General features: G+C 41.9%; 2 protein-coding genes across 6 annotated transcripts in view; both read left to right on the forward strand.

Moving 5' to 3' along the window:
* The first annotated feature begins 166 nt into the window (after nucleotides 1–166).
* On the forward strand, nucleotides 167–21,618 carry LOC127372353 (sodium- and chloride-dependent neutral and basic amino acid transporter B(0+)-like). 2 transcript variants are annotated; one of them, XM_051415984.1, is made up of 16 exons: nucleotides 167–260; nucleotides 2,174–2,251; nucleotides 3,208–3,349; nucleotides 3,446–3,577; nucleotides 13,032–13,193; nucleotides 15,425–15,536; nucleotides 15,622–15,754; nucleotides 15,917–16,057; nucleotides 17,843–17,978; nucleotides 18,311–18,403; nucleotides 18,492–18,617; nucleotides 18,733–18,851; nucleotides 18,982–19,081; nucleotides 19,635–19,744; nucleotides 19,894–20,061; nucleotides 20,180–21,618. In XM_051415984.1, exons 2-16 carry the CDS (start codon nucleotides 2,198–2,200, stop codon nucleotides 20,279–20,281), a joined length of 1,830 nt encoding a protein of 609 aa, XP_051271944.1. In that variant the 5' UTR covers nucleotides 167–260; nucleotides 2,174–2,197; the 3' UTR covers nucleotides 20,282–21,618. The 2 variants fall into 2 exon arrangements, with proteins under 2 accessions (XP_051271944.1, XP_051271945.1); XM_051415985.1 differs by lacking the exons at nucleotides 19,894–20,061; nucleotides 20,180–21,618 and having other exon boundaries at nucleotides 19,616–19,738.
* LOC127372352 (sodium- and chloride-dependent neutral and basic amino acid transporter B(0+)-like) overlaps nucleotides 12,002–27,490 on the forward strand; it is an 18,228-nt gene continuing 2,739 nt past the window's right edge. For 2 of the 4 annotated variants that reach the window (XM_051415980.1, XM_051415981.1), the window contains exons 1-8: nucleotides 23,997–24,121; nucleotides 25,204–25,348; nucleotides 25,445–25,576; nucleotides 25,721–25,882; nucleotides 26,414–26,525; nucleotides 26,611–26,743; nucleotides 26,930–27,070; nucleotides 27,218–27,353. In XM_051415980.1, the coding sequence (XP_051271940.1) occupies nucleotides 24,068–24,121; nucleotides 25,204–25,348; nucleotides 25,445–25,576; nucleotides 25,721–25,882; nucleotides 26,414–26,525; nucleotides 26,611–26,743; nucleotides 26,930–27,070; nucleotides 27,218–27,353 (1,015 nt within the window). In that variant the 5' untranslated portion in view covers nucleotides 23,997–24,067. Of the gene's footprint in view, nucleotides 12,378–23,996; nucleotides 24,122–25,203; nucleotides 25,349–25,444; nucleotides 25,577–25,720; nucleotides 25,883–26,413; nucleotides 26,526–26,610; nucleotides 26,744–26,929; nucleotides 27,071–27,217; nucleotides 27,354–27,490 lie in introns of those variants that run through there. The other 2 variants (XM_051415982.1, XM_051415983.1) reach the window with 2 other exon arrangements.

Consider the following 27,490-nt stretch of genomic DNA (forward strand, 5'->3'; position numbering starts at 1 on the left):
TGAGGTAATAACATTTTGACTGACACATTTAAAACACTGCCTTGACAAACACGATGAAAGCGAACCTGTCTGAAAGCAATCGCTGGAAGGAATCCAGTTTGTTTAGTGTAGTCCCGCGATACAAGACAGGCTTGTGAGTCTATGTTAAGTGTGAGTTCAGACATCTTTTTGTTCTTCTACAGACCATCAAAAGCAGGTGAAACGAAATGTGGAACAGTGGCTCAACCATTTCCAAGGATCCTGCTATTCTTGCTGATCAGGTAGGATTGCAAACATCTGTAACTGAACGACTAACTGTAGCCTATATAAAAAACTATGTATGATGAAATGAATAGTATATATATGTATGTATGTTTGTATTTATATTCCAAGGTAATGTTTTTCCTTTAATTTGTCACCTGTCTGTATTTCACAATGTTAAAAATAGGCACTTTTGGCAATATACTAGACTAATATTAATATCTGTTTGTACAACAGATGGTTACATTTGCAGCATAGCTAATACATACAACAACATAATACTACAGAATATTATTAGCCATTTAACCCCTTCTTTGTTATTCATTAGTGTGAAGGATAAGTGTTTGTAGACTGGGGACTTAATTTAACTTCTCAAACATTTGCCTAATCCACTAAACTCCCCCAACCTTATTTACCATGATGACTGACATGGTGGTGGTATCCTGCAAGTACACAGAGCTGTGAGTGACATTTTACTGCATAACCTCAGTAGAGCTACTTCAAAAGATTCCCAGTGAGAAAGTAGCCACTGACTGTGTTTTATACACCAATGTGTGCTTGTGTCTGTGAGGTTGTATTTTATGTTATTTTATATTGTTATAGGTCTTATATGGCCTTTTTCAAAGCAGACATTTTGACTTGTCACAGTGGGTCAAACACAGGTAAGCCTATAATTACAAAAACTACATAAATAACGACTGCATTTATATTGGAGGAACTGAGTGATCATTAATTTTATTAGTAGCACCTTTGCTTTGTACGGGAGTTACAAGCCATGTGAACAGTGGTTACCACTGTGTACCACTGAGGTCTGAGAATCAGCTGGTGTTCACTCAAACCAAACACTACTTCAGCTGCTGTTGATGGTTGACAACTTAAAACTATACAGTATTAGTACAATTGATTTAAGTTTATTTATTTACCATCGAGAATATCTAACCATTTAGAAAACCTTTTTAAACTCTGCTTTGAGCAGGACTCTCGTGTTCTTGATGGTGATAAGAAGTGTGAGCGTGAACAGTGGACCAACAAGGCAGAGTACATGCTCTCTATGATTGGCTGCATTGGCCTGGGAAATTTCTGGAGATTTCCATATCTAGCCTACAAGAATGGAGGGGGTAATTATTTACCCCATGTGATCACATCAGCAGAAAGTACTGTATGTGAAGTATGTGAAAAAATAGTGAAACTGTTAGCAAGTAACTGCAGCTATGGATACTTGCAGTTTAATAGACTATGTGCTGCCCTACTAATGATTTATATTACTGACCACTGACTACAATTGAGGTGTTTTGTTAAATATTACAGTCTTTCGGCTTCCAGAGGTAATATAATGCATTCTAGCTTTTGGTTTACACAAACTATACCTATTGTTGTTTCTAGTGAAATATTAATGTTCAACGCAGCATAATATTCATAGGTTACCTTACTGAGCCATTTTATCTACAGAGGGAGTGAATCCTCTCCCCCGGTGTTCACTATGTTGAACCGCCATGTTTCTACAGTAGCCTAGAGAGGACAAACCAAACACTGGCTCTAAATAAGGCCTTTTATGTTTTTTTTTTGCTAGTTTTGTGGCCACCGTAGTTTCTCCTACACACTTGGAAGACTGAGCTGTATTCAGTTGGTTGCAATTTGCAACTTTACCACTGCATACTACTGAATTCTACATACTGGTCTTGTTTATTAAAAAACAAAAATCATTTAAACAATATAAACATTTGCTGTTAAAACAAAGTTAAAATAACAGGTGAGGTAATAACATTTTGACTGACACATTTAAAACACTGCCTTGACAAACACGATGAAAGCGAACCTGTCTGAAAGCAATCGCTGGAAGGAATCCAGTTTGTTTAGTGTAGTCCCGCGATACAAGACAGGCTTGTGAGTCTATGTTAAGTGTGAGTTCAGACATTTTTTTGTTCTTCTACAGACCATCAAAAGCAGGTGAAACGAAATGTGGAACAGTGGCTCAACCATTTCCAAGGATCCTGCTATTCTTGCTGATCAGGTAGGATTGCAAACATCTGTAACTGAACGACTAACTGTAGCCTATATAAAAAACTATGTATGATGAAATGAATAGTATATATATGTATGTATGTTTGTATTTATATTCCAAGGTAATGTTTTTCCTTTAATTTGTCACCTGTCTGTATTTCACAATGTTAAAAATAGGCACTTTTGGCAATATACTAGACTAATATTAATATCTGTTTGTACAACAGATGGTTACATTTGCAGCATAGCTAATACATACAACAACATAATACTACAGAATATTATTAGCCATTTAACCCCTTCTTTGTTATTCATTAGTGTGAAGGATAAGTGTTTGTAGACTGGGGACTTAATTTAACTTCTCAAACATTTGCCTAATCCACTAAACTCCCCCAACCTTATTTACCATGATGACTGACATGGTGGTGGTATCCTGCAAGTACACAGAGCTGTGAGTGACATTTTACTGCATAACCTCAGTAGAGCTACTTCAAAAGATTCCCAGTGAGAAAGTAGCCACTGACTGTGTTTTATACACCAATGTGTGCTTGTGTCTGTGAGGTTGTATTTTATGTTATTTTATATTGTTATAGGTCTTATATGGCCTTTTTCAAAGCAGACATTTTGACTTGTCACAGTGGGTCAAACACAGGTAAGCCTATAATTACAAAAACTACATAAATAACGACTGCATTTATATTGGAGGAACTGAGTGATCATTAATTTTATTAGTAGCACCTTTGCTTTGTACGGGAGTTACAAGCCATGTGAACAGTGGTTACCACTGTGTACCACTGAGGTCTGAGAATCAGCTGGTGTTCACTCAAACCAAACACTACTTCAGCTGCTGTTGATGGTTGACAACTTAAAACTATACAGTATTAGTACAATTGATTTAAGTTTATTTATTTACCATAGAGAATATCTAACCATTTAGAAAACCTTTTTAAACTCTGCTTTGAGCAGGACTCTCGTGTTCTTGATGGTGATAAGAAGTGTGAGCGTGAACAGTGGACCAACAAGGCAGAGTACATGCTCTCTATGATTGGCTGCATTGGCCTGGGAAATTTCTGGAGATTTCCATATCTAGCCTACAAGAATGGAGGGGGTAATTATTTGGCATCAGCATTTTAGAAAATCACATAAAGTAACACTGTTGTTTTTGTCTCATATCTTGAAATCTTAATTTTATCATTGGGAACAGGTGCCTTTCTCATTCCCTATTTCTTGATGTTGGTTTTCTGTGGAATTCCCATGTACTTCTTGGAAAATGCCATCGGTCAGTTTTGCAGCCAAGGCCCAATCAACGTGTGGAGAGCAGTGCCACTACTGCAGGGTAAGTCTGAAAGAGACCCCATGCTTGAGACCAAGATATCAAATGTGACTGACATTTACTGTTCGTAAACTCGTGTTCAACTAATAGAACAAAATTAAAATACTAGTGCAACATTGAACCTTAACATTATGTAATTGTTGTAAAAAGGGCTGCTTTAATTGTTGATTATTTTTCTAATGAATCAATTAATAATTATAAAACAACAGAAAGTGGTGGAAAATGTTAATAGAAAGTTATTGCAGCAGACACTCACATTTGAGAAAATGGATTTGGAAAGTTTGGTTATTTGGATTTTTAAATTACTAAAAAAAATAAATGTTTTTCCGTTTATCAATCAATAATCAATAAATCATTTGATTATATATATATATATATATATATATATATATATATAGTTGTGTCTCGTGAAGTTTTTCATGTTTAGTCCTTTAGTATTTTGTAGTCACCTTTTCCCTCACTATTCAAATCCTGACTTCCTCCCTTTGTGTGATTTTCCCGCCTTTGTAATTGTCTGCCCCGCCCCTGATTGCTTTCACCTGTTCTCACTTACACGTGGTATAAATAGTCCTTGTCTCCCTTTGTCTTTGTCAGTTCGTCTTGTTCAGTAAGTTAGTGAGTATCGTCAAGTGTTGTAGTTCAGAGTCCAGGTTATTTCATGTGTCAATTGAAGTTCCTCTGATATCTAATATCCTCTGAGAGAGACTTTTGTTTGCATTTTTATATCCTCCTTGAGAGCGACTTTTAGTTTTTTCCTGCAACTTCGTCTGTGCCAGAGTCGTGCATTTGGGTCCACCAATATTGTGTCAGAGGTTGTGACAGAATGAACTGACCAAGTATGGACTCAGCCGACTCAGATCAACTCCAAACCGCCCTCTCAGCACAGAGCACCAAGATCCACCAGCACAAGGCACAGCTGAGCACAATCAGCGGTGGCGTGAAGGACCTCACCGAGTGTCAGGAGGGTTTTCAAGCTTCCGTCACCTGCCAAATGAACCACCTCGCAGTGCAACTACACCAAGTCTTCACTCTCCTGGGGACAGCACCTTCAGCGACACCACCTGCAGAGAATCCTGTGGTTGCACTTACCATTAACCAGACGGCTCCCATGTCTCTGCGTTTGTTTTCAGGGGACACAGGTGACTTTCTCAGTTCAGTGCGATCTGCACTTCAAGCTCAACCCAGCAGCCTTTGTGTCAGACCAGGCTAAAGTGGCATTTATGGTGTCTCATTCAACTGGCAGAGCCACTGCTTGGGCCACTGCTGAATGGTCCAGGTTCTCCAATATCTGCCAGTCACTTTCTGTTTTTCGAGATACCATGTGCAAAATATTTGATCACTCCTCACCTGCCAGAGGAGCCTCTCGGGCCGTCATGCAGATCAAGCAGCACCATCGCCAATTCATTATTTATACCATAGAGTTTCGCACAGTAGCCGCAAATAGCGGGTGGAACACACCAGCTTTAATAGACGCTTTTATTTGGAATGGACTCTCAGAACCCATCAAAGATCATTTAGGTCCTTTGGAGCTCCCCCAGGATCTCGAAGCCATCCAATCGATGTCAATTCGTGTGGACAACGGAGAGATAGGAGAAGAGAGCGGCAACGGACAGCAATTTCTATGGTTATTCAACCTTCAACGACCTATTTGTTCTCCACAGTGACAGGATCCGGGAAGATGGAGCCATCACAAGGGTCAGAGGAGCCGATGCAGCTGGGGAGAACCAATATCTCTCCAGAGGAGAGACAACATCGTCTGCAGGAGGGCTGCTGCTTCTATTGTGGACAGCTGGGCCACCAACTCGCTGCCTGTCCGGGAAAAGATTAAGCTCACCAGCCAAGGGGAGGGCACTGGTGAGCAGGTTTGTCTCTGCTTTTCCTCCTCGATCACTGACCCATGTAAAACTCTCCATTAATGATCAGACTCTGAAGGGTGTTATATACTCACCATTCCCAACCTATACCAATGTGACGTCAAATGACGTAGATCTTGCTGGCGCGCCAGGATTTAGGCCAGTTCGCGCCAGGTCGTGCACCACTCTATTTTTGCGCCAAAGCAGCAACAGGAAGATGGACGAGTTCGAGGGCAAGCTTTCCCTGCAAGTACGCCTCTACAGGCATCTATACAATCCTTCAATGAAGGAACACAGAGATCCCCAGAGGTGCTAGAATTCATGGCGAGAAATCGCCATGAATGTTGGAAAAGAGGAGGCCATATGCCAGAAAATTTGGAAGAACCACCACAACCTCTTCTTTTTGTTGTGCATAGAAGTAGCAAAGTCGGTAGCCTTCCCTCAGTTGCGACACCTCTGTTCAGGAGAAGACTGCAACTAGTGTTGCGACCACCACGCGCAATTATAAATAGTTACGGCGCTCCCGTGACGTCACATTGTTGCGCTACAGGTCGGGAATGGTGACTATGTAACAGCCTTAACTCAGGGGGCTCTAATTCACCCCGGGGCAGATGAGAGTTTCATGAACTGGAACCTAGCCGAATAGAACCAGATTAAGACTGTTCCATCACAGGCTGTCACATCCTGTTTGCCTCCAGCAAAATTAAGGGGTGTGAACACTCATATAAAGTGAACTGTGTGACTAACAACTTTTCAGAGGTTCTGAGGACAGAACTCAGCGTTGGCAATGACTCTGACTACCCCAACTTATCAAAAGTACCCATATGTTATCATGACTTAAAAGAAGCTTTCAACAAGAAAAAAGCCATGTCACTTCCTCCCCATCAATCTTTCGACTGTGCCGTTGACCTACTACCCGACGCACCTATCCCCAAGGGGCGCCTCTACTCTCTCTCTGCGCCAGAGAGAGCGGCCATGGACGAATACATCACCTCCTCACTGAAGGCTGGAATAATCCGTCTCTCCTCTCCAGCTGGTGCGGGTTTCTTTTTTGTGGGGAAGAAGGATGGTTCACTGCGGCCATGCATTGACTACAGTCCCTTAAATGACATAACAGTTAAAAACCGGTACCCTCTCCCATTAATCTCATCTGCTTTTGAACTGCTCCAAAAAGCCAGTTTTCACTAAACTAGATCTTAGAAAAGCTTACCATCTCATCAGAATAAGGGAAGGAGATGAATGGAAGACAGGATTCAACACCCCAACTGGACATTATGAATATTTGGTCATGCCTTTTGGACTATGCAATGCCCCTGCGGTGTTTCAGACATTCGTTAATGATGTGTTGCGAGAGTTTTTGAATGTCTATGTTTGTGTACCTGGACGATATCTTGATTTTCTCCCCAGATATTGAGAGTCATGCCATCCATGTTCGACAAGTCCTTCGGAAGCTGTTGGAAAATCAACTATACATCAAGGCTGAGAAATGTGAGTTCCACGCAACCACTCAGTTTCCTGGGCTACATCGTTTCAGCAAACCAGGTGCAGATAGACCCGGCTAAGGTCAGTGCTGTGGCCAATTGGCCAACTCTGGACAGCCGAAAAAAGGTACAGCAGTTCCTGGGGTTTGCCAACTTTTACAGAGTTTATTCGTAACTTCAGTTCTGTAGCAGCACCCTTGCAGAACTGTTCATCTGTTCCAAAGTACCTTTTCAATGGACCCCCCAGGCTGAAAAGACTTTCAAAGACCTCAAGGAAAGGTTTACCACAGCGTCGGTACTCACAGTTCCTGACCCCCAACAGCAGTTTGTGGTCGTGGTTGATGCATCCAACGAGAGCATTGGGGCGGTGTTGTCGCAGAGGTCCACCAAGGACAACAGGATGCACCCCTGCGCCTGTTTGTCACGTAAGTTGACCCCTGCAGAAAGAAACGATGATGTAGGGAACAAAGAACTGTTAGCTGTCAATGTAGCACTTGAGGAATGGAGGCACTGGTTGGAGGAATCAGTCCTACCTTTTTTAGCGTGGACAGACCATAAGAACCTTGAATATATCAGGAAAGCAAAGAGAATGAATTCACGTCAGGCTAGATGGACCCTGTTCTTTTACAGGTTTCACTAACAAAGACCACACCAACAGCTGTATGGATTAAGAAAAGTTTATTGCACGTTTATGAATGAATGTGGAATGCTGTGGGAGGAAAATGGTTAACGAGTGGAGGGGATGAAGGGATGAAGGGGTAAGGGTCGAGGGATGAGGAGAAGGGGTCGAGGGATGAGGGATGAGGGTGTATGGGAAGGATGGGTGAGGATTGATAGAAAGGGAGGAAAGACTGGTTAGGTAGATCGATGGGAGGAGTTCGGCGAACTGGTCGGATGGAACAAAGAGGGTGCTGAGACGCTGAGTGGGGGAGCCGTCTCTTTGACTCTTCAAGAGCCCCCAAAGGAACTTCAGTAGGACAGGTGCGCATGAGCGTTTTTGATGTCGTTTAAGTCGTTGCGGATGTAAGTAAGATAGTTTAAGGATGGAATGGGCAAACGAGATGAAGCTAGAGAGTGTCATAACGTCGAGAGAAGGGAACGACCATGCCATCGAATGTATGAAATAAGTAATAAATAATAAAAGTTTATTGCACATAATGAACAAATGTGAACCAATGTGGTATACTGAGGGATGAGGGGTGAAGGTAGGTTCGAGGGATGAAGGGTGAAGGTAGGTTCGAGGGATGAAGGTAGGGTCGAGGGATGAAGGTAGGTTCGAGGGATGAGGGATGGATGAGGTTGGAGGAATGAAGGTCGGAGGAATGAAGGTAGGAGGAATGAAGGTCGGTTGGCGGATCGATGAATGTATGGAGGGGTTCGGTGCGATGTAAGAGGGAACTGAGTGGGTTGCGAGACACTGAGTGGGGGAACTGTCTCTTCGTATCTCTTGTAGAGAGCCCCCAAAAAGACTTCGAATCGATTCGTAAGCGTCTTTGATATAGTTTTTTAGGTTATAACAGATGTACATGAGATATGCTCGAGAAGACCATCTGCCAAGGGGTTTATTGCCGATATCTGGGATTCCCTGCCTGGGAGCAGTGGATGTGGCCCGGATGCAAGGGAACGCCCCGAGTATGGCTCTGGGGAAATTCTGGTTTGGACAGGATTTGCAGATGTGTCGAAACTGATTGCGTGGGTATGATGATTTTATCAATGGAAGCGAACGGGATGAAGCTATCGAGTGAAAGAAAATGGCGACCAAATTATCCATCTGAGTGGAGTCAGTAGAGGCCGGAGACTGAAGACAGTGGAACTGGAGTTGGAATGGCGTCGGAGGCCAGTGCCGATTGTCTGAATTAACGTAACGAGAAGCGGGAGCGTGACGGCGATTGCGTTCTGAGACCTGGGATGCGAGAATCTCGGGTGATGTTGATGCTGTGCTGAAGCTAGGGTAAGCTTCCGTATGAACTGCGTTATGTTAAGGCAGTGGGACTGGTCCCTTGTTTATGATGTCGAATGATGGTGGTCATGATTTTATTGGACCATTAGTGACCCCAAAGAACGACTGCTAAGATTACTGGGTACGTTTCGCGGATAGCAGAGGAAGAAGGCAGGGATGAGAAGTCAAGCAGCCACTAGGCTGAAAACCACCTGCCACAATTAGCAACTTTGGTGGGAGGTGCTGCATATGTGAATAGCTGGACGTGTTCCAGCTTAGTGATGTGGTAGTTGTAAAAGAATAAAATGCCATTACGTGGTGGGAGGAACTGGTGCCATGATTTGCGTCGTCTGGTGTGTCATGTTCATGAAGCAACATGGGTTGGATTGATTCTGAATGTAGGGAACGGTGGACTGGGGAATGGACCCATTGTGAATGCGTCTTTATTTTCTCTGTCCGGGAATTGATCAACTATGTCGGGCTCTGAGGTGGCTGACAGAGTTGTGGCATGTATGAGGAATCTGGCGTGACCTGTAAACCTAGGTAAAGACTGTGTGTAAATCGTTGTAGGTGGTTAACAACCTGTCGATCTGGGTGGTTCTTCGAGGCGGTGGCACGAGCGTTGATTTTTATTGGTGTATTCGGATACTTATGCGGGCTGTGTTTAGTTGGATTATGGGGACATGCAGGTCTTGCATGTGCTCTGCTGCAGAAGGAGCAGGTGAGGAGCAAATGGCAACTTGAGATTGCTTCTGAAGTTGTTGGAATTGTTATGAACCGGCCTCTTGGCATGTAGAGGACTGGTCTGTTTCTCTTGTCGACGCCCTTGGAACAAGAGCTGTGGTTGAACGTTTGCGGATTTGGGGGTGATGGATGGGGGGGGATGTTTAGGGCATATGTCGGAAAAAGCAGGGCTACGTTGGTTTTGAGGTAAGGTTCGGGTCAAAGCAGCTGTGAGGGTGTGTGTTGTGGTTGGATGGGACGGGGTACCGCGCCTCGTTGGTTGTGATTCAGGGAAGAGCGAGCTGCGAGAACGCGGCAGTAGAGTTTTGGATATTGTGAGCACCCGTAAGTTCCCTGATTGACTTGTTGCAGGCAACCGGCGCCTTGGGATTCGAACGGAATATGGTATGTGTAGATTCCCTTGCTGCTGAGCCCCGGGGCTGGGTCGAGTATCAGAGGCGTGTAACCGTCCGGCTCTAATCTGCGATCGGGCAACGATGAACGAATAATGTCGCGGAAAGAGGGGAACAGGAAGGTAAATTGTACTGCGATGCGTTGTCTAGAGTGGGTAGATAGTGGCTGTTTGCATTCAATTGGACTGAATGCAGTTTAACTGTTCTCTGTGGATATGAGGGTTGCTTGTGGACGGATGTATTGAATGGCGAGGTCAACGCAAAAAATGTTTAACGGTTTAGCGGTTCTGGTGGCCAGACATGGAGAAGGAAGTATCGGAGTATGTGGCTGCCTGTCCAGTGTGTGCCCGAAATAGACCTTGCCTCGGGCCCAAATGGGCTTGCTTCACCCGCTGCATGTTCCTACAAGGCCATCCCACATCTCCATGGACTTTGTGAGCGGACTACCTCCATCCAAAGGTAACACCACCATCCTGACAGTGGTCAACCGTTTTGAAATGAAGGGATGAAAATGAAAATGGCACATTTCATCCCACATCTTAAGTTACCCTCTGCTAAGAAGACAGCAGAGGTCATGATGATGCAGGTCTCCAGGATCCATGGTTTTCCCAGTGACATTGTTTCAGGTAGAGGACCACAGTTTGTCTCCAGCTTTTGGAAGGAGTTTTGCCAGCTCCTCTGCACCACCGTCAGCCTGTCCTCCGGTTACAACCCACAGTCCAATGGACAGACGGAGCGCCTCAACCAGGAGCTCGAGACGTGCCTTCGATGCCTTGTCTCAGCCACCAAGCCACCTGGAGTGACCACCTCACATGGGTGGAATATGCCGACAACACCCTTCCCTCAGGTGCCACCGTTCCAGTGTGCCAACGGCTACCAGCCTCCATTGTTCCCTAAAAATGAGAAGGAGGTTCCCTCAGCTCATGCCATGGTCGGACACTGTCGCCACATTTGGGCTAGTGCTTGGCGGGCACTTCTGCACAGCTGCGTAGAAATAGCAACGTCGGTAGCCTTTCCTCACTAGCAACACCTCTGTTCAGGAGAAGACTGCAACTTGTGCCGCGACCACCATGCGCAAGTATAGATAGTCACGGTGACGCGCGACAGTTGGTCTGCGTCGAGTATACCGGACGCTTAACACCGACAACCGGCTCCTCTCTATAGGCCAGGCCAAAGGGTCTGGCTGGCAACCAAAGACTTGCCCCTTCTTGTTCACTCCAAGAAGTTGGCTCCCTGGTTTGTGCGTTCATTCCCCATATCAAAGGTCATTAACCCTGTTTCTGTGCATCTTCGTTTTCCCAGGTCATTAAAGGTCCACTCCACGTTCCATGTCAGCAAAGTCAAGCCGATCAAGGAAAGCACTCTGTCCATCTCATCCCAAACCATCTCGATTGGGTTTAAGTCAGGTGACTGTGCCAGATCATCTGGCGCAGCACTCCATCACTCTCCGTCTTGGTCAATTAGCCCTTAAACAGCCTGGAGGTGTGTTTGGGGTCATTGTCCTATTGAAAAATAAATGATGGTCCAACTAAACGCAAACCAGATGGGATGGCATGATGCTGCAGGATGCTGTAGTAGCCATGCTGGTTCAGTGTGCCTTCAATTTTGAATAAATCCCCAACAGTGTCACCAGCACAGCACCCCCACACCATCACACCCCTTCCTCCATGCTTCACGGTGGGAACCATGCATGTAGAGACCATCTGTTCACCTTTTCTGCATCGCACAAAGACATGGCGGGTGGAACCAAAGATCTAAAATTTGGACTCATCAGACCATAGCACAGATTTCCACTGGTCTAATGTCCATTCCTTGTGTTTCTTGGCCCAAACAAATCTCTTCTGCTTGTTGCTTTTCCTTAATTGTGTTTTTTTAGCAGCTATTTGACCATAAAGGCCTGATTCACGCAGTCTCCTCTGAACAGTTGATGTAGAGATGTGTCTGCTACTAGAACTCTGTGTGGCATTCATCTGGGCTCTAATCTGAGGTGCTGTTAATTGGGATTTCTGAGGCTGGTGACTCGGATGAACTTATCCTCAGCAGCAGAGGTGACTCTCGGCCTTCCTTTCCTGGCGCGGTCCTCATGTGAGCCAGTTTTGTCGTAGCGCTTGATGGTTTTTGCAACTGCACTTGGTGACACGTTAAAAGTTTTGGCAATTTTCCGGACTGACTGACCTTCAGTTCTTAAACTAATGATGGACTGTCATTTCTCTTTACTTAGCAGATTGGTTCTTGCCATAATATGAATTCTAACAGTTGTCAAATAGGGCTGTCAGCTGTGTACCAACCTGACTTCTGCACAATACAACTGATGGTCCCAACCCCATTAAGAAGGCAAGAAATTTCGCCAATGATCCCTGACAAGGCAAACCTGTGAAGTGAAAACCATTTCAGGTGACTACATCATGAAGCTCATTGAGAGAAGGCCAAGGGTTTGCAGCGCTGTCGTCAAAGCAAAGGGGGGCTACTTTGAGGAATTAGTTAGTTAGTAATTTCACACTTTTTTGTTTACTACATAATTCTGTATGTGTTCATTCATAGTTTTGATGCCTTCAGTGAGAATCTACGATGTAAATAGTCATGAAAAAAAAGAAAAACCATTAAATGAGAAGGTGTGTCCAAACTTTTGACTGGTTGTGTATATATGTATATATATAAATATATTTATTTTTTTCAGCTCTAAATGACAGTATATTATCAGTTCAGTAAAATATCTAATACATTTGACTGTCCAATCAAGATCTCAACTAATAATGAGAATTGTTGAAATAAATGATAATTAGCATAATTGCATTTTTAATATTTAATCTAAATCAATTATATTTGTCACTTAACTAAAATTTGAAGGACAAATCTAATATTTGAACAACGGAGACTGCTTGAGGGTCTTCCCCTGCCTAGCAGAAAAGACAAAAGAGAGAAAAATGCAGTTTCTGTGTTTATTTAAGGGTTCAGGGGGATCAGATACTAGTTGTTTTAGTAAAACATTAGACATTGCCATGTAATATCTAATATTATATATAATATATAATCTATTATCTTTTTCAGGTGTTGGATTTTCCATGCTTATGCTGAACGCGGTGGTGTCAGTTTACTACAACGTCATTGTTGCCTACAGTCTGTACTACATGTTCGCCTCCTTCCAGTCGCCTCTACCGTGGTCCAGCTGCCTCAGTTGGGCAGACGGTAACTGCAGCAGCGTGCCTAAAGGTGCTTTTCCACTCATCACCTTCACTTGTGACTTCTGTTACTTCTGTCATTCTTGACCTTATTTCAGTTTTAATTGATTTGAAATAAAATAGCATAATTGTACAAATTCATTTAAAAAGGGCACTTTTATCAGCATCCAGCACTACAGAATTACTTTTATTGGCCAGGTGTGTGTACATGCGGAAGGAATTTGACAATTGCTCTCGATGTACATACACAGAATAGGCATACATACATACATACAGCAAAAGGACAACAACAATCTTGACAAAATTTGTAGACAGTAAGACAATAGTCCAATGTTGCACGGTGCAAAGGATGCTGGAATATACCTCTATTTTTGTGTAGGAGGTTATTTTATATACATATATAGGTTGATATTAAAGTATACACAGAATGCATAGATTCCTTTTGCTTAATGACATTTCATCCATCCAGCACCATGTAATGTAAAGACTACTTCTTTGGAGTTAATATTTGCATACCCCCATCACATAGACTGATTTATATTACAAATACATCCGAAGATGCTTCTCATCTTCATTCACCTTAAGTGAATGTAGCCTTGACCAGGAGGGGTTGATGTCATCAGGCAGTATCCATTGTTCATTGGGTGTTTCGACCCTCATCCACAACACCCTCCCGATGGTGGGTCGGCAGTGGTGGCCAAGTCACTGCCCATCTTCCCCTCCTGGTTTCCAGCTTAACTCCTCTCTCCTGCTCCATAACCAGCAAAAGGCTCTTTCTGCTGCTTCCCCCATCCTGCGAGCTGCTGTCTTTCTCTCCTTCCCCATCATTCCAATGGCTGTGAGCATTCTCCATACTGACTGAGCAGGGAATCCTCTACAGCCAACCTCGACCGGGAACAGCCATGCCTGCCATCCTTTCCCCCTGCAGTCATGCAGAAGGTCTTGGTATTTGGCGTTCTTTCTTTCAAAGGCCTGTTCACACCCCTCTTCCCATGGGACTGTAAGTTCTATGAGGATGATCTTTTTTGCCTCTTCAGACCACAGTACCACATCCGGCCTCAGGGTGGTCTGGACAATCTGGGGGAACTGCAGCCTTCTTCCCAAGTCGACCTTCATATCCCATGATTGGGCCTTTTGTAGTAGTCTGGTTCTTGTTGTTGCTGTGGTTGGTGGCTTTTCCCCCTCCCTTACAAACTGGATTGATGTTGTTTTCCGAAGTGGTTGGCGCTTCTTTTTTCTCTCCTGCTCTAAGGTCTTGGCGAGTGTCATGAGCACCTTGTCGTGGCGCCACCTGTACCTGCCTTGGGTTAGTGCTGTTTTACACCCGGACAGGATGTGTACCATGGTGCCCCTCTGCCCACACAGCCTGCACAATGGGTCCTCTCTCATGCCCCACTTGTGCAAGTTTGTTGGGGTTGGGAGTGTGTCATACACTGATCTCAGCAGGAAGGAGATGCGGAATGGCTCCAATCTCCATAGGTCCGCCCAAGTGATCTTTCTTTTTGGAAGGTCCCATCTGGTCCAGGCTCCTTGAGAAGCTAGTTCCACTGCCCTTGACCTTCGTCCTTCCTCTTCCAGGTTCCGTACCTCCTCTTGAATCATGGCTCTTCTGTCACTGGTTCCTGCTTTCCTCCACTGTTGGAAATGGGAGGTTCCAAGACCCTGTCTTCCTGTGCATGGCGCACCAATGACATCACGCAGCTTCAGCATGCTCTCAGCTTGTGCAACAGATGAGTCAGCTGCCCACTTGCGTCCTGATCTTGTGATGACGCCTGCGTGTCTGACTTGTTCATCCTGGGAGTCTCTGTATGTCATTACGACTCTGCACTTTGCAACTCTGAATTCCTCAACCACGGATGACAGTGGAAGTTGGAGCTGCCCTGATCTTATGTAGAGGCCTACTGCAGTGAAACTTGGAGGGATTCCCAACCACTTTCGGAGGTGCTTATTGATCTTCCTCTCCACTCCTTCAACGCATGTCATCGGGACTTCATACACAGTCAGCAGCCACATTAGTCTTGGCAACAGTCCGTGTTGATAGAGCCATGCTTTAAACTTCTAGTTCATTCCTGGCCGTTACCGTTGTGTCTGTCCTGTCGAGTCTGCTAACCTTATACACCCACGCCAGTCTTTCCTGGAGGTCATCTGTCTTTCCAGCGTCACCAAACTTCCTCGCTTGCCACCCAGACTTTCCTGGAAGTCACTGGTTGCCCAGAGTTTTCTTTTATGTAACCCTTCCATTGCTCATCTCTCCTTTTCTAGTGTATTGTAATGTAAGTGGTGTTGTAGTGGCCTGGACTCAGGGAAACAGCACGTGTCCTTCCTCCAACATGATCACAGTTCCAGTCCAGAGCCCGAGTGAGCAGTATTGGAAGTAAGAATCACACACTCGTGCAAACAAGCACAAATACACACACTTTCAGTCAAACTGCTGTGGCTATACATTCTCTCCTCCTCAGTCGCGTGGCTCTGCAGAGATCCAGTGGTCTAGATGAAACAGGACCATTAGTTTGGCACTTGGCCCTCTGCCTGCTGCTGAGCTCCATGCTTGTTGCTGCAGCACTCAGCAAAGGCATCAAGTCATCAGGGAAAGTAAGTCAACATCTACCTTATAGCAAGTCCTTGTCCACAATTTTGTTAAAGAATGGTAATATGCACTTTTACATCTCATCTAATTTCAATTGAAGACAATTGCATTGTTCTGTAATCAGCCCACACATTCGGTGTCTGAATTTATGGCCTTTGTCTCTCCAGGTTATGTATTTCACAGCTACATTTCCGTATGTGGTGATTTTGATCCTGCTGATCAGAGGTGTGACACTAGAGGGAGCTAGAGATGGGATTGAGTTCTACATTGGTTCCAAATCCAATTTGACTAAATTGACTGAAGGACAGGTAGGACACAATCTATCCTTGTTTATAACACAACAAGACTTGTGGGTCTTAAGGGTCTACAGCCACACTAGCTGGGCCAGCTCAGTGAGGTTGTCTAGCAGGTATAATGTTTACCATGTTCACCATCTTAGGTTAACATGTTAGCAAGCACAAATGATGCCTATTGCCTCTGGAGTAAAAAGTAAGAAAACAAACAAAAAAAAACATTCAGGCTGTCACTGAGGTCAACAGCCAGGATAGCCAATAAACTACCCTACTACCTTTTTTGTGTTGCTGCCCCACGTTTGTGGAATGCCCTCCCTGACACCTTGAGGGCACCATAATCCACTGACTGTTTTAAAAAAGGTCTTAAGACATTTCTTTTTATGAAAGCTTTTGGTCCCCTTTAGATATTTTCTTTTTGTTGTCTTTTTTTTGTCTGTGTTTTTAACCTGTAGCACTTTGAGATCCTTTGATGAGAAGCGCATTATAAATAAAATTTATTATTATTATTATTATTATTACCCCACACATATTTATATGAAATCTTTAAGAACTCTATGGTAGGCTACCCTAATCTTCGCCAAAATAGAATGAACTAGATGAACTACTATGAACTTACCAAACAGTGTCGACCGCAGATTACTTTTCTTTTGGGGTAAATATGGTAGGTTTGTGCATCCAAGGCTAGGTGGTAGAGATATTTCTCCATAGACAGAACGGAGTAGAGGATTGTAAGCCGTTCATACATGGATTCCCCAGTGCTCTCTCTTTTCTTCTCCTGTGAGTCATTGTGATTCTTTATATTCGTTGAAGGCCAATGTCACATACCTAAGTTAGTTTTCATCTGTTTCCTTGGTGAATGACTGAATGAGTTTGAACTCATTTCCTCTGCACCCAAAGTGTAGCTGAATGTCAAACCACACTTTGTCTACCAGCCCCTCCAGTATGTTGGGATCCAGCACCTTCTTTATGGATTTGAAGTCATCCTCTGATATTGACACATGATGAACTGTCAGGTGGGTCATTAATGTAACGGTTAAGCCCCACACAAAGAGAGATAGAGCTCACTTTTACTGTTTCTGACAGTGGCATAGAAATCACGCAAAATTTCATTGACCCACTCCTTTGACATTGTCTTAAGGTCTACAACTACACTTTATCCTTACACCAGTCTTCAAATAATTGAATGGCACATTTTGTTTGCTGAACAGTGTTCGGTTCATTTATTTTTTGTCCAGTTCGTTGACCTCCTTTTTATACATCTCTGCATGCCGTCTTTTATGTTCAGCAGGTGATTTTTCCCCCGATATGCACTACTCAATACACTTCTTGATTTGAGCTATCCTGTTTTATAAATAACCTTATATCAATATTATATTAGCAAGCCTGTTTGCAAATAGTCTGTAACATTTAACAGGACACTTCAGTTGTAGTTTAGTGTAGTGGTCACTAATCTAAATCATTGGGAAGGTATAGTACATAGCCTATTAAACTGCAAGTATTCATAGCAAAATAGTTGCTAGAGTTATTTGCTAGCAATCAGACAATAGACCTTTTTCACAGCAGCCATTTTGGCATGAAATAGTAGGGTAAAGTCAGGGTGCTGCTATTGTGCATGTTGGCCCCCTGGAAAGGCCCCACTACACTAAATTGGATGGAACCTTAATTGGTAATACCTGTGTGTAATGGCTGCTGTGAAGGTCTATTCTGATCTATGACTACAAAGAAACTTTTAACTTTTGTGCAAATGTAATACACTAGACTATATATATCATTCTTTTAAAACATGTTGGTGTCTTTTAGGTCTGGAAGGATGCAGCAACTCAGACTTTTTTTTCTCTATCCATTGCTTCCGGCGGACTTTTGACTCTTGCTTCCTATAGCAACTTCCACAGCAATGTGTTCCGGGACTCAGTTATTGTAACCACCATCAACCATGGTAGGAAAACACCATTTCACTATTTTTGTATCTTTACTACTAAGAAAGAGATCATCATCAGAGCTAAGTAAAGATACAACAATATCACGTTTTAAGTAGTTTATTTAGTAAATATTAAAGCCACTATGTATAGATGTTGAACATTTCTGACTCCCCAGTGGTAGTTTCCAGCAATCAAGTCATCACAAAAAATCTTTTTATTTTCTGTAGCAAGATATAAGCCATTAGGAAATGCTAGGTGAGCAGGTACATGTAAATCTCCAGTATGTGTGAAATACAGCATGTTATCTCTAAACTGATTAAGCCATGTGATTATTTTCCTCTCCTCTTAGGTACCAGTGTGTTAGCAGGCTTGGCCATCTTTTCAATTCTGGGTCATATGGCTCACATCTATAGAAAGCCTATTGCATCAGTGGTGAAGGAAGGTTAGACATGTATGATACCACTAACATTTTTTTAAATGTCAAAAAGCTGCTATGTTCTCTCATGTTTTGTTTCTCCATCTTTGTGCAGGATTTGGGCTGGCATTCATTGCATATCCAGAAGCTTTAGCTAAGCTTCCCATTTCCACTTTCTGGTCCATCCTGTTTTTTTTTATGCTTACCATAGTTGGCCTGGACTCTCAGTTTACACAAATAGGTGAGAATACCATTTACCGGTGGCTCTGCTTTCTTACCTCGCCAATTGGCATACATTTAGATCTCAACCTAACTTATTCTAAACAACTGATTCTCATGTCTCCTCTTGTCATTAGATGTTATCACCACCTGCCTGTATGATGCCTTCCCTGAAACCTTCAAATCCAAACGGGCTTTATTGACTATAATGACATGTTCCATCATCTACTTCCTGGGCCTGCCGTATGTCACAAGGGTACTGTAGATCTGCCCACAGTAATTTATTGCTACTGTCTGATATTATTTCCCTGCTTACCTGCAGTGTCTGTGTGTTTGTGTGTGTGTGTGTGTGTGTGTGTGTGTGTGTGTGTGTGTGTTCGTAATAGGCAGGAATATACTGGGTAACTTTAATAGACCAGTTTGCTGCCGGCTGGGTGCTGCTTATTTTGGCTCTCTTCGAGATCACTGGCTTCTTCTACATATATGGTAAATATAAATGACAGTAGTGATACCGTATGTACGAATGTACGTATACACCTGTGTGTAACTTTTAAGAGGATTTATTGACGGAAAACTGAGGAAGCACTATCTCATCATCATCCCTGCATTTTGTGACCACTACTTATGCACCTTAGGCCATTCAAACACTGTATTAAACCATGCACCTTAGACTACTCACCCAATGCTCGTTATTTTACTATTGATTTTATTGGGTCTTTTGCATGCCTCCTGTTGTTGTTTTTATTATTATTATTAGTACTTTGCATGCATCCTTAAATTTTAATCTTCTGTTTATCCCAGTCTGTGGATCCTGCTAGAAACTGTGAATTTCTCCTTGGGGATAAATAAAGTATCTATCCATTAATATATCAAAACACCCGAGGCAGAATTAGGAAAAGATAAAAACTCATAAATAAGAGAAAGAAATAAAAATTAATATAGACAAAGTAATAATACAATTTAAAATGTATAAATAGACAAGTAATAAAACAGATGAAAGTTGATAAATTAGCTGTGCAGATGTTCTCATGCACTACAGGAGGGAAACGCTTTATTAAAGACATTGAGATGATGATTGGAAAGAAGAGCTTTTGCTTCTGGCTGTGGTGGAGATCATGTTGCTTTTTCATCTGCCCCGGCATCACTGTAGTGAGTACAACCTCTCTTTTGTTGTTTTTCACTAATTGTACTGCTGACTTTGAAGGAAGTGTGTTATTAAAATTGATAATATAATATCCATTGCTACTGAGGAAAAACAGAATTATGATGTCATGTCCATTGATAACTTCTGTGTTTAGGTGACCCTGATCTGGTCTCTGATAACCTTTGTGCCCCCCACCTATGGAAAGGTCCAGTACCCGGTATGGGGCTTGGCTCTGGGCTGGTGCATGGTTGCATTCATCCTCCTCTGGATCCCTGTCGTTGCTGTGTATAAGCTGATGAGAGCAGAGGGAAGCGTCTGGAAGGTGTGATACAGGAAGCTTTTAAAGCAGGCTGAGATTTTCTTCTGTAAATTTCAGGCAGCAAAGTCCTTTTAAGTGTTCACCCATGTTCATGATCCTAATTGTGCCTTATGTTCTGCAGCGTCTGAAGTTGTTGTGTTCTCCCTCTGAACAATGGCATCCCTACCTGGATGTCCATCGAGGAGAACGCTACTCAAAGACGAGTATTGTCAAGAAACAATAAGCAAATGTAAATGCAGCTTCAAGTTCATGGCATCTATTTGAACACTAATGTATATTAATATGTTACATGCAACACTCATTTTACTGTAGTTCAGATAAGGTAGGTACATTAGTTTCCTTTAAACCAACCTCCTCAAAATCCTGTCGTTATCAGTGAATTTATATGGCCACTTACTATTAACCACTGCTGTGACAGAAGGTTTGTGTTAAGTGATTTTTCTTTCTTAGCTTTTCAGGATAGCTACCTCATTGTTAACATACCTGATGAATAATTTCAGCTTCATGACACCATATGTCTTTGGCTTGAAGATTGAAATGCTTTAACTCCACCACAGAAGACCTTAAATTATTTATCTTTTCAATGTACCTCAACAATGTACCTTCATGTCTTTGACTGTTTGAAGACTGTAAGTTCAAACTGATAGTTTTAAGAAAGTAGTTTGTTTTTAAACTCTTCTGCTGATAATCCAAATGCTGTCTTGTGTGCTGAAGAGCTCATCTTGTTATTCTTTCAAGAGCTCCATCTGGTGGTCATCTAGCACATAAACTATCCTAATCCTCGAGACAACTTCTATTATTTTCAATACAGAAAAAAGAACACAGAGTTGAAAAACTTAAATACGGGGGAAAAAAACTAATCTTGCATGAATACAATATCATAATTTAGCAGAAGTTCTGCAAAGAATGATTAAAATAACAAAATAAATAAGCAACTGAATTATATAATTTCACAAACAAATAAATTACTTTGAAACCATCATTGCTGACTTAATCCTTATTTTAACAGCTTACATAAATAGAGAGCTCAGTACATATCAACTGAAGTTATGATTATGAGTTTGACAAAGGGAGTAAAGCAAACTAAAATGCCTAATTTAATCAAGTATGAATATTTAGCTAGTGATAAATTCGCTGTTCAAAGCCACATTTATGTTTTTGTGTGTTAACAAATGTGAAAACTGATAAGCTTGGTAGAAGCTAGGAATATATCTATAGTACTTATGCAAGTGTTATACTGAAGTATTAGAGGGAGAACTTTGCTTCTACTTTTTTCCATATGTTTTCTTTTATCTTCCATTTTAATTTATCTTATTTAATTTGATGCAGACACAGGGTATTAAGGTATGGAAAAGACACTGAGACAGTATTTATGTGGACAAACTATCATCAGCAATCACAGAAAAGATTGTATCCAAAGTAGTGGTGTGTCCATGTGTTTTAATGTGTAACTATTTGACATTTGAATTGCTTTTATGCTTTGTCTACTTTCTTGTTGTACTGTTCTGTGCAAAACATAAGGAGAGTGAATGAATGAATAAACAGTTTTTGTTTGTTTTATGTTTGATGTTCAAACTTATTCTGCGATGAATACCTTCATTTTGATTTGTTTCTGGGGCTGAGTATGCTGGGTTGGTGTGATTGGAGGCAGGGGGTAAGGACAAGCAACGCAGGCTGAGGAGATAATTGAAAGAATTTTTAAAAAAGGATGGAAAGAGCCTCAATAGGTTTATTACCAGACGGTTTGTGGTTTATGCGTACCAGCTCCAGTTCCCAGTACGCTCTTGATGGTGCCTACAGTAGGCAAAGAAGCCACCCTGATGAGGTCCGGGTCCTCTGGCAGGACCTCAAACACAGCTGGCTGTATCCTTGCCTGGGATATTTTTCCCACACAGCCGAGCCCCGGGTGAGGTCAGCTCCTTTCAAAGAGCCCAGCAGGTAACAAATGCAGGATCACTCAGAGGCGTAAGTGTGGGGCTGCTGTTCAAAAACAAGGGATAGTTGGACCAGGAAGGCTTGGCAGGAACCGTGAGCGACAGGAATCGGTGTGGGGTCAAAAGGCTCATTGGGAAAAGAGGTTGAGATAGTGTCTGCTTTTTCAAGCAGTAAAAAGGGACAGCAACATTTACTTTCTTAGTAAGTTAAAGGTTTTTAATGTATATACGAAAATCCTGTCCCTGTTGTACAAGTTTTTTACTGAATCTGTTTTCACTTTTTCTGTGATTGCTTTTTTTTAACATTACCACTGGAGAATGCCAAATTCATTAAAGCCCAAAACAATGGCCGCCCCTTCAATACATGCCACCTCAATATAATGTACAGTTTTTGTTGAAACTGTACATTATAAAAAGTTCATAGATTAACCTGGAAGCCTGTCCAGCCTAAATGTTCTAGGTATGGTTCACTCCTTGCTTTAGTGAGGCGTTGATATGAGTGGAGGGAATTAAAAGATTTAGGAATCACCAGGTAAAAAGAAGTTGTCTAGTTTGAGGGGTCAAGACGGACGTAAAACTACGTATTCTGTATATTGTGTCATTGTCTGGCATGTCATATCATGTGTTGGTCTGTCATACAGTAGGTCTTTGCAAAGCAGGGAGAACTAATTTTTCTTCCAGTTACAACCCAGCTGGAGCAAAAACAGATCATGAAACAATTGGACCTAAAGGCGTCTACTTTAGGACACCTTTGTCAGTAATGACCGACCTTCTGATCACTGAAGTTCCCACATGTAGGAAGGGCTTATCTGTGCTCAAGTAGGAGAGTCAAAACTGCATTATGATCCAGGCAAACTGGTCACTTTTATTGATGATTGGTTATAAATGTATTGTTGATAGTATTTTCACCTGGCTGCTGTGTCTTTACTCATTTTAACACCAAAGACCACAAAGGAAAGCAGTCTTAGGGTTTATTTTATCCTTGTCATTTTTTTGTTGTGTGTCATTCACTATCAGGTCTCTGCTCTCATAATATCAAGTAAAATAAAACCAAAAGCAAACATTTTTAGGAGAAAATATCTAGTAAAACTAGGTAAACGTTGGTTTTGGAATGTTTGGGATTTGTAAGCCAGTATTTACTGACTTAAAATTTACAGAAGAGCTTGTCAGTATGTGTGTACAGCGAACTAGTGTTTGATAAAGTCTATAAGGGCTCATATTAGCTGTCAGAGCAAATGGCTTAGTCTGTCTGTATGTGCTTCATATGTGACTGCTTATTCAACTGTGACCATAATAAAAGCTGAGGTGTTGTAACAAGCCGTTGATGAATGGCTTTTGTGCAGGAGTTTCACATGTATGTCTATGTACGTGTCATTGGTTATGTCATTTGTGGTCACATGATTACTCTGTTATTAGATCTGCTTTCAGTGACTATGCAGCTGTCTGACGTCACTGCACAAACTGAGATCTGCTCAGCTGATCTCAGTCTTTTAACCAGACAGGCTTTAGAGCGTCTCATTAGTTACTGCAGTGGTAGTTAGAAAGAAGACACAATCAGAAATACAGTCCTACACCACCCTGTACTCTGCCAGGTGTAAGCACTTCTGAAACCAGACCTACATCCTTCTCCTTCCATGTTTTTTGAAAGTTTCATGGCCACCATAGTTTCTCCAACACGCTTGTGAGGCTGTGTTGTGTTCAGTTGGTTGCAATTTGCAACTTCTCTGCTAGATGCCACTGAATCCTACACACTGGTGCTTTAAAAATGTATAATTTAAACAATAGATGCATTAGTTGTTATAATAAAGGGGTTGGCTAATCTGTTAAAATAAATGATGAGGTAATAACACTTTGTTGGCTGACACATTTTAAACGTTGCCTTGACAAACACAGACTTGTTTAGTTAGACGGGTTCTCCTCAAGATGAAAGCAAACCTGTCTGAAAGCAATCGCTGGCAAGAATCCAGTTTGTTTAGTGTAGTCTCGCGATACAAGACAGTCTTGTGAGTCTATGTTTAGTGTGAGTTCAGACAATTTGTTGGAGCCATTTAAATTTTCTTCTGCAGGAGAACAAAATGTGGAACTATGGCTCAACCATTTCCAAGGATCCTGCTGTTCTTGCTGATCAGGTAGGATTGCAAACATCTGTAACTGAATAACTAGGCCTAACTGTAGCCTTATACGACACTATATGTGAACAGTATATTTATGAACTATGATCTCTGGCTCCCTCTCCTTTCCCTATTCTACATTCAGTTGATTCACATTATCTTCATTCTCATCAAACCATCCAATGACCCCTTGTGTCCTCTATGCAAGCATCTGCTCATTCATTCAGATGTTTTCTTTAATTTGTCACCTGTCTGTATTTTACCTTGTTAAAAATTGTTAAAATGTGAAAAAGAAAAAAAAAGAAAACCTGAATTCAACTTCTTGAACAGTTGCCTAATCCACGAACTCTCCCCATCCTTATTGAACATGATGACTGACATGGTGGTGGTGACAGGTATTGTAATGTAGCTGGTGTAGGTGGAGAGAGCTAGCAGCTGTAGTTAGTTATCAGGGTCCCCAGGATTAAGTCAAAGAGTCAACAGACAACAAACTGGAGATTTCCACACTGCAACTTTAATCTATTAACATCGACCATACAATGCAAGGTCTCTACGGCTCTGCATTCACTGAACATACAAGAGCAGCAGAACATAAACAGCATAACCTGCACCGGCTCTTTACTGAGAAGTCTGTGAGTGACATTTTACTGCATAACCTCAGTAGAGCTACTTCAAAAGATTCCCAGTGAGAAAGGATCCACTGACTGTGTTTTATACACCACTGTGTGCTTGTGTCTGTGAGGTAGTATTTTATGTTGTTTTATATTGTTACAGGTCTTATATGGCCTTTTTCATAGTAGACATTTTGACTTGATTATTAATGTTATTAGTAGCACCTTTGCTTTTTGCGGCAGTTACAATGTTAACAGTGTCTACCACTGTGTACCACTGAGGTCTGAGAATCAGCTGGTGTTCACTCCAACTAAACACTGCTTCAGCTGCTGTTGATGGTTGACAACTTAAAACTATACAGTATTAGTACAATTGTTTGCAGTGACTCTTATAATGTATTTAGTGTTTTTCAAGTTAATATTAGAATATATGTACCATAGAAAATATCTAACCATTTAGAAAACCTTTTTAAACTCTGCTTTGAGCAGGACTCTCATGTCGGTGACAGTGATGAGAAGTTGGAGCGTGAACAGTGGACAAACAAGGCAGAGTACATGCTCTCTATGATTGGTTATGCCGTTGGCCTGGGAAATATCTGGAGATTTCCATATCTAGCCTACAAGAATGGAGGGGGTAATTATTTGGCATCAGCATGTTAGAAAATCACATAAAGTAACACTGTTGTTTTTGTCTCATATCTTGAAATCTTGATTTTATCATTGGGAACAGGTGCCTTTCTCATTCCCTATTTCTTGATGTTGGTTTTCTGTGGAATTCCCATGTACTTCCTGGAAAACGCCATCGGTCAGTTTTGCAGCCAAGGCCCAATCAACATGTGGAGAGCAGTGCCACTACTGCAGGGTAAGTCTGAAAGAGACCCCATGCTTGATACAAAAGAGAGAAAATGGCAGTTTATGTGGCATCAGATACTAGAGTTTTTAGTAAAACATTAGATATTACTGTATAACTTATTATAAGTGTACTATAATCTATGATCTTCTCCAGGTGTTGGATTTTCCATGCTTATGCTGAACGCGGTGGTGTCAGTTTACTATAACGTCATTGTCGCCTACAGTCTGTACTACATGTTCGCCTCCTTCCAGTCGCCTCTACCGTGGTCCAGCTGCCTCAGTTGGGCAGACGGTAACTGCAGCAGCGTGCCTAAAGGTGCTTTTCCACTCATCACCTTCACTTGTGACTTCTGTTACTTCTGTCATTCTTGACCTTATTTCAGTTTTAATTGATTTGAAATAAAATAGCATAATTGTACAAATATATTTAAAAAGGGCACTTTATTGTCTTTTATCAGCATCCAGCACTACAGAATCACTTTTATTGGCCAGGTGTGTGTACATGTGGAAGGAATTTGACAATTTCTCTCAATGTACATACACAGAATAGGCATACGTACATACATACAGCAAAAGGACAACAACAATCTCGACAAAATTTGTAGACAGTAAGACAAAGGATGCTGGAATATATCTCTATTTTTGTGTAGGAGGTTGTTTTATGTACATATATAGGTTGATATTAAAGTATACACAGAATGCATAGATTCCTTTTGCTTAATGACATGTCATCCATCCAGCGCCATGTAATGTAAAGACCACTTCTTTGGAGTTAATATTTGCATACCCCCATCACATAGACTGATATTTTATGTAACCCTTTCATGGCTCATCTCTCCTTTTCTAGTGTATTGTAATGTAAGTGGTGTTGTAGTGGCCTGGACTCAGGGAAACAGCACGTGTCCTTCCTCCAACATGATCACAGTTCCAGTCCAGAGCCCGAGTGAGCAGTATTGGAAGTAAGAATCACACACTCGTGCAAACAAGCACAAATACACACACTTTCAGTCAAACTGCTGTGGCTATACATTCTCTCCTCCTCAGTCGCGTGGCTCTGCAGAGATCCAGTGGTCTAGATGAAACAGGACCAGTAGTTTGGCACTTGGCCCTCTGCCTGCTGCTGAGCTCCATGCTTGTTGCTGCAGCACTCAGCAAAGGCATCAAGTCATCAGGGAAAGTAAGTCAACATCTACCTTATAGCAAGTCCTTGTCCACAGTTTGTGAAAATCTAATTTTCTTCTCATTAATTTTGTTAAAGAATGGTAATATGCACATCTCATCTAATTTCAATCGAAGACATTTGTATTGTTCTGTGATCAGCCCACACATTCAGTGTCTGAATTTATGGCCTTTGTCTCTCCAGGTTGTGTATTTCACAGCTACATTTCCGTATGTAGTGATTCTGATCCTGCTGATCAGAGGTGTGACACTAGAGGGAGCTAGAGATGGGATTGAGTTCTTCATTGGTTCCAAATCCAATTTGACTAAATTGACTGAAGGACAGGTAGGAAGATTTTTTTTAAATTCATGGACCAAACTGGTGGATCAACTAGTAGAACCCTAACCTGGCTGGGGAAAACTATGGTGTAACATGGCTACAAACAAACTTTTAACTTATATTATTCTTTTAAAACATGTTGGTGTCTTTTAGGTCTGGAAGGATGCAGCAACTCAGACTTTTTTTTCTCTATCCATTGCTTCCGGTGGACTTTTGACTCTTGCTTCCTATAGCAACTTCCACAGCAATGTGTTCCTGGACTCAGTTATTGTAACCACCATCAACCATGGTAGGAAAACACCATTTCACTATTTTTGTTTCTTTACTACTAAGAAAGAGATCATCATCAGAGCTAAGTAAAGATACAACAATATCACGTTTTAAGTAGTTTATTTAGAAAATATTAAAGCAACTATGTATAGATTT

The sequence above is a fragment of the Dicentrarchus labrax genome, unplaced genomic scaffold (assembly GCF_905237075.1).
Source record: "Dicentrarchus labrax unplaced genomic scaffold, dlabrax2021, whole genome shotgun sequence".
Classification (NCBI taxonomy): domain Eukaryota; kingdom Metazoa; phylum Chordata; class Actinopteri; family Moronidae; genus Dicentrarchus; species Dicentrarchus labrax.

What these genes read in the sequence shown, in the direction of transcription:
- LOC127372353 (XM_051415984.1), top strand. Translation starts at nt 2,198, where the DNA reads ATGTGGAACAGTGGCTCAACCATTTCCAAGGATCCTGCTATTCTTGCT. An exon ending in TGCATCAGTGGTGAAGGAAG is followed by an intron (nt 18,404 to 18,491) that starts GTTAGACATGTA and finishes ATCTTTGTGCAG; the next exon opens with GATTTGGGCTGGCATTCATT. An exon ending in TCTGCCCCGGCATCACTGTA is followed by an intron (nt 19,745 to 19,893) that starts GTGAGTACAACC and finishes TTCTGTGTTTAG; the next exon opens with GTGACCCTGATCTGGTCTCT.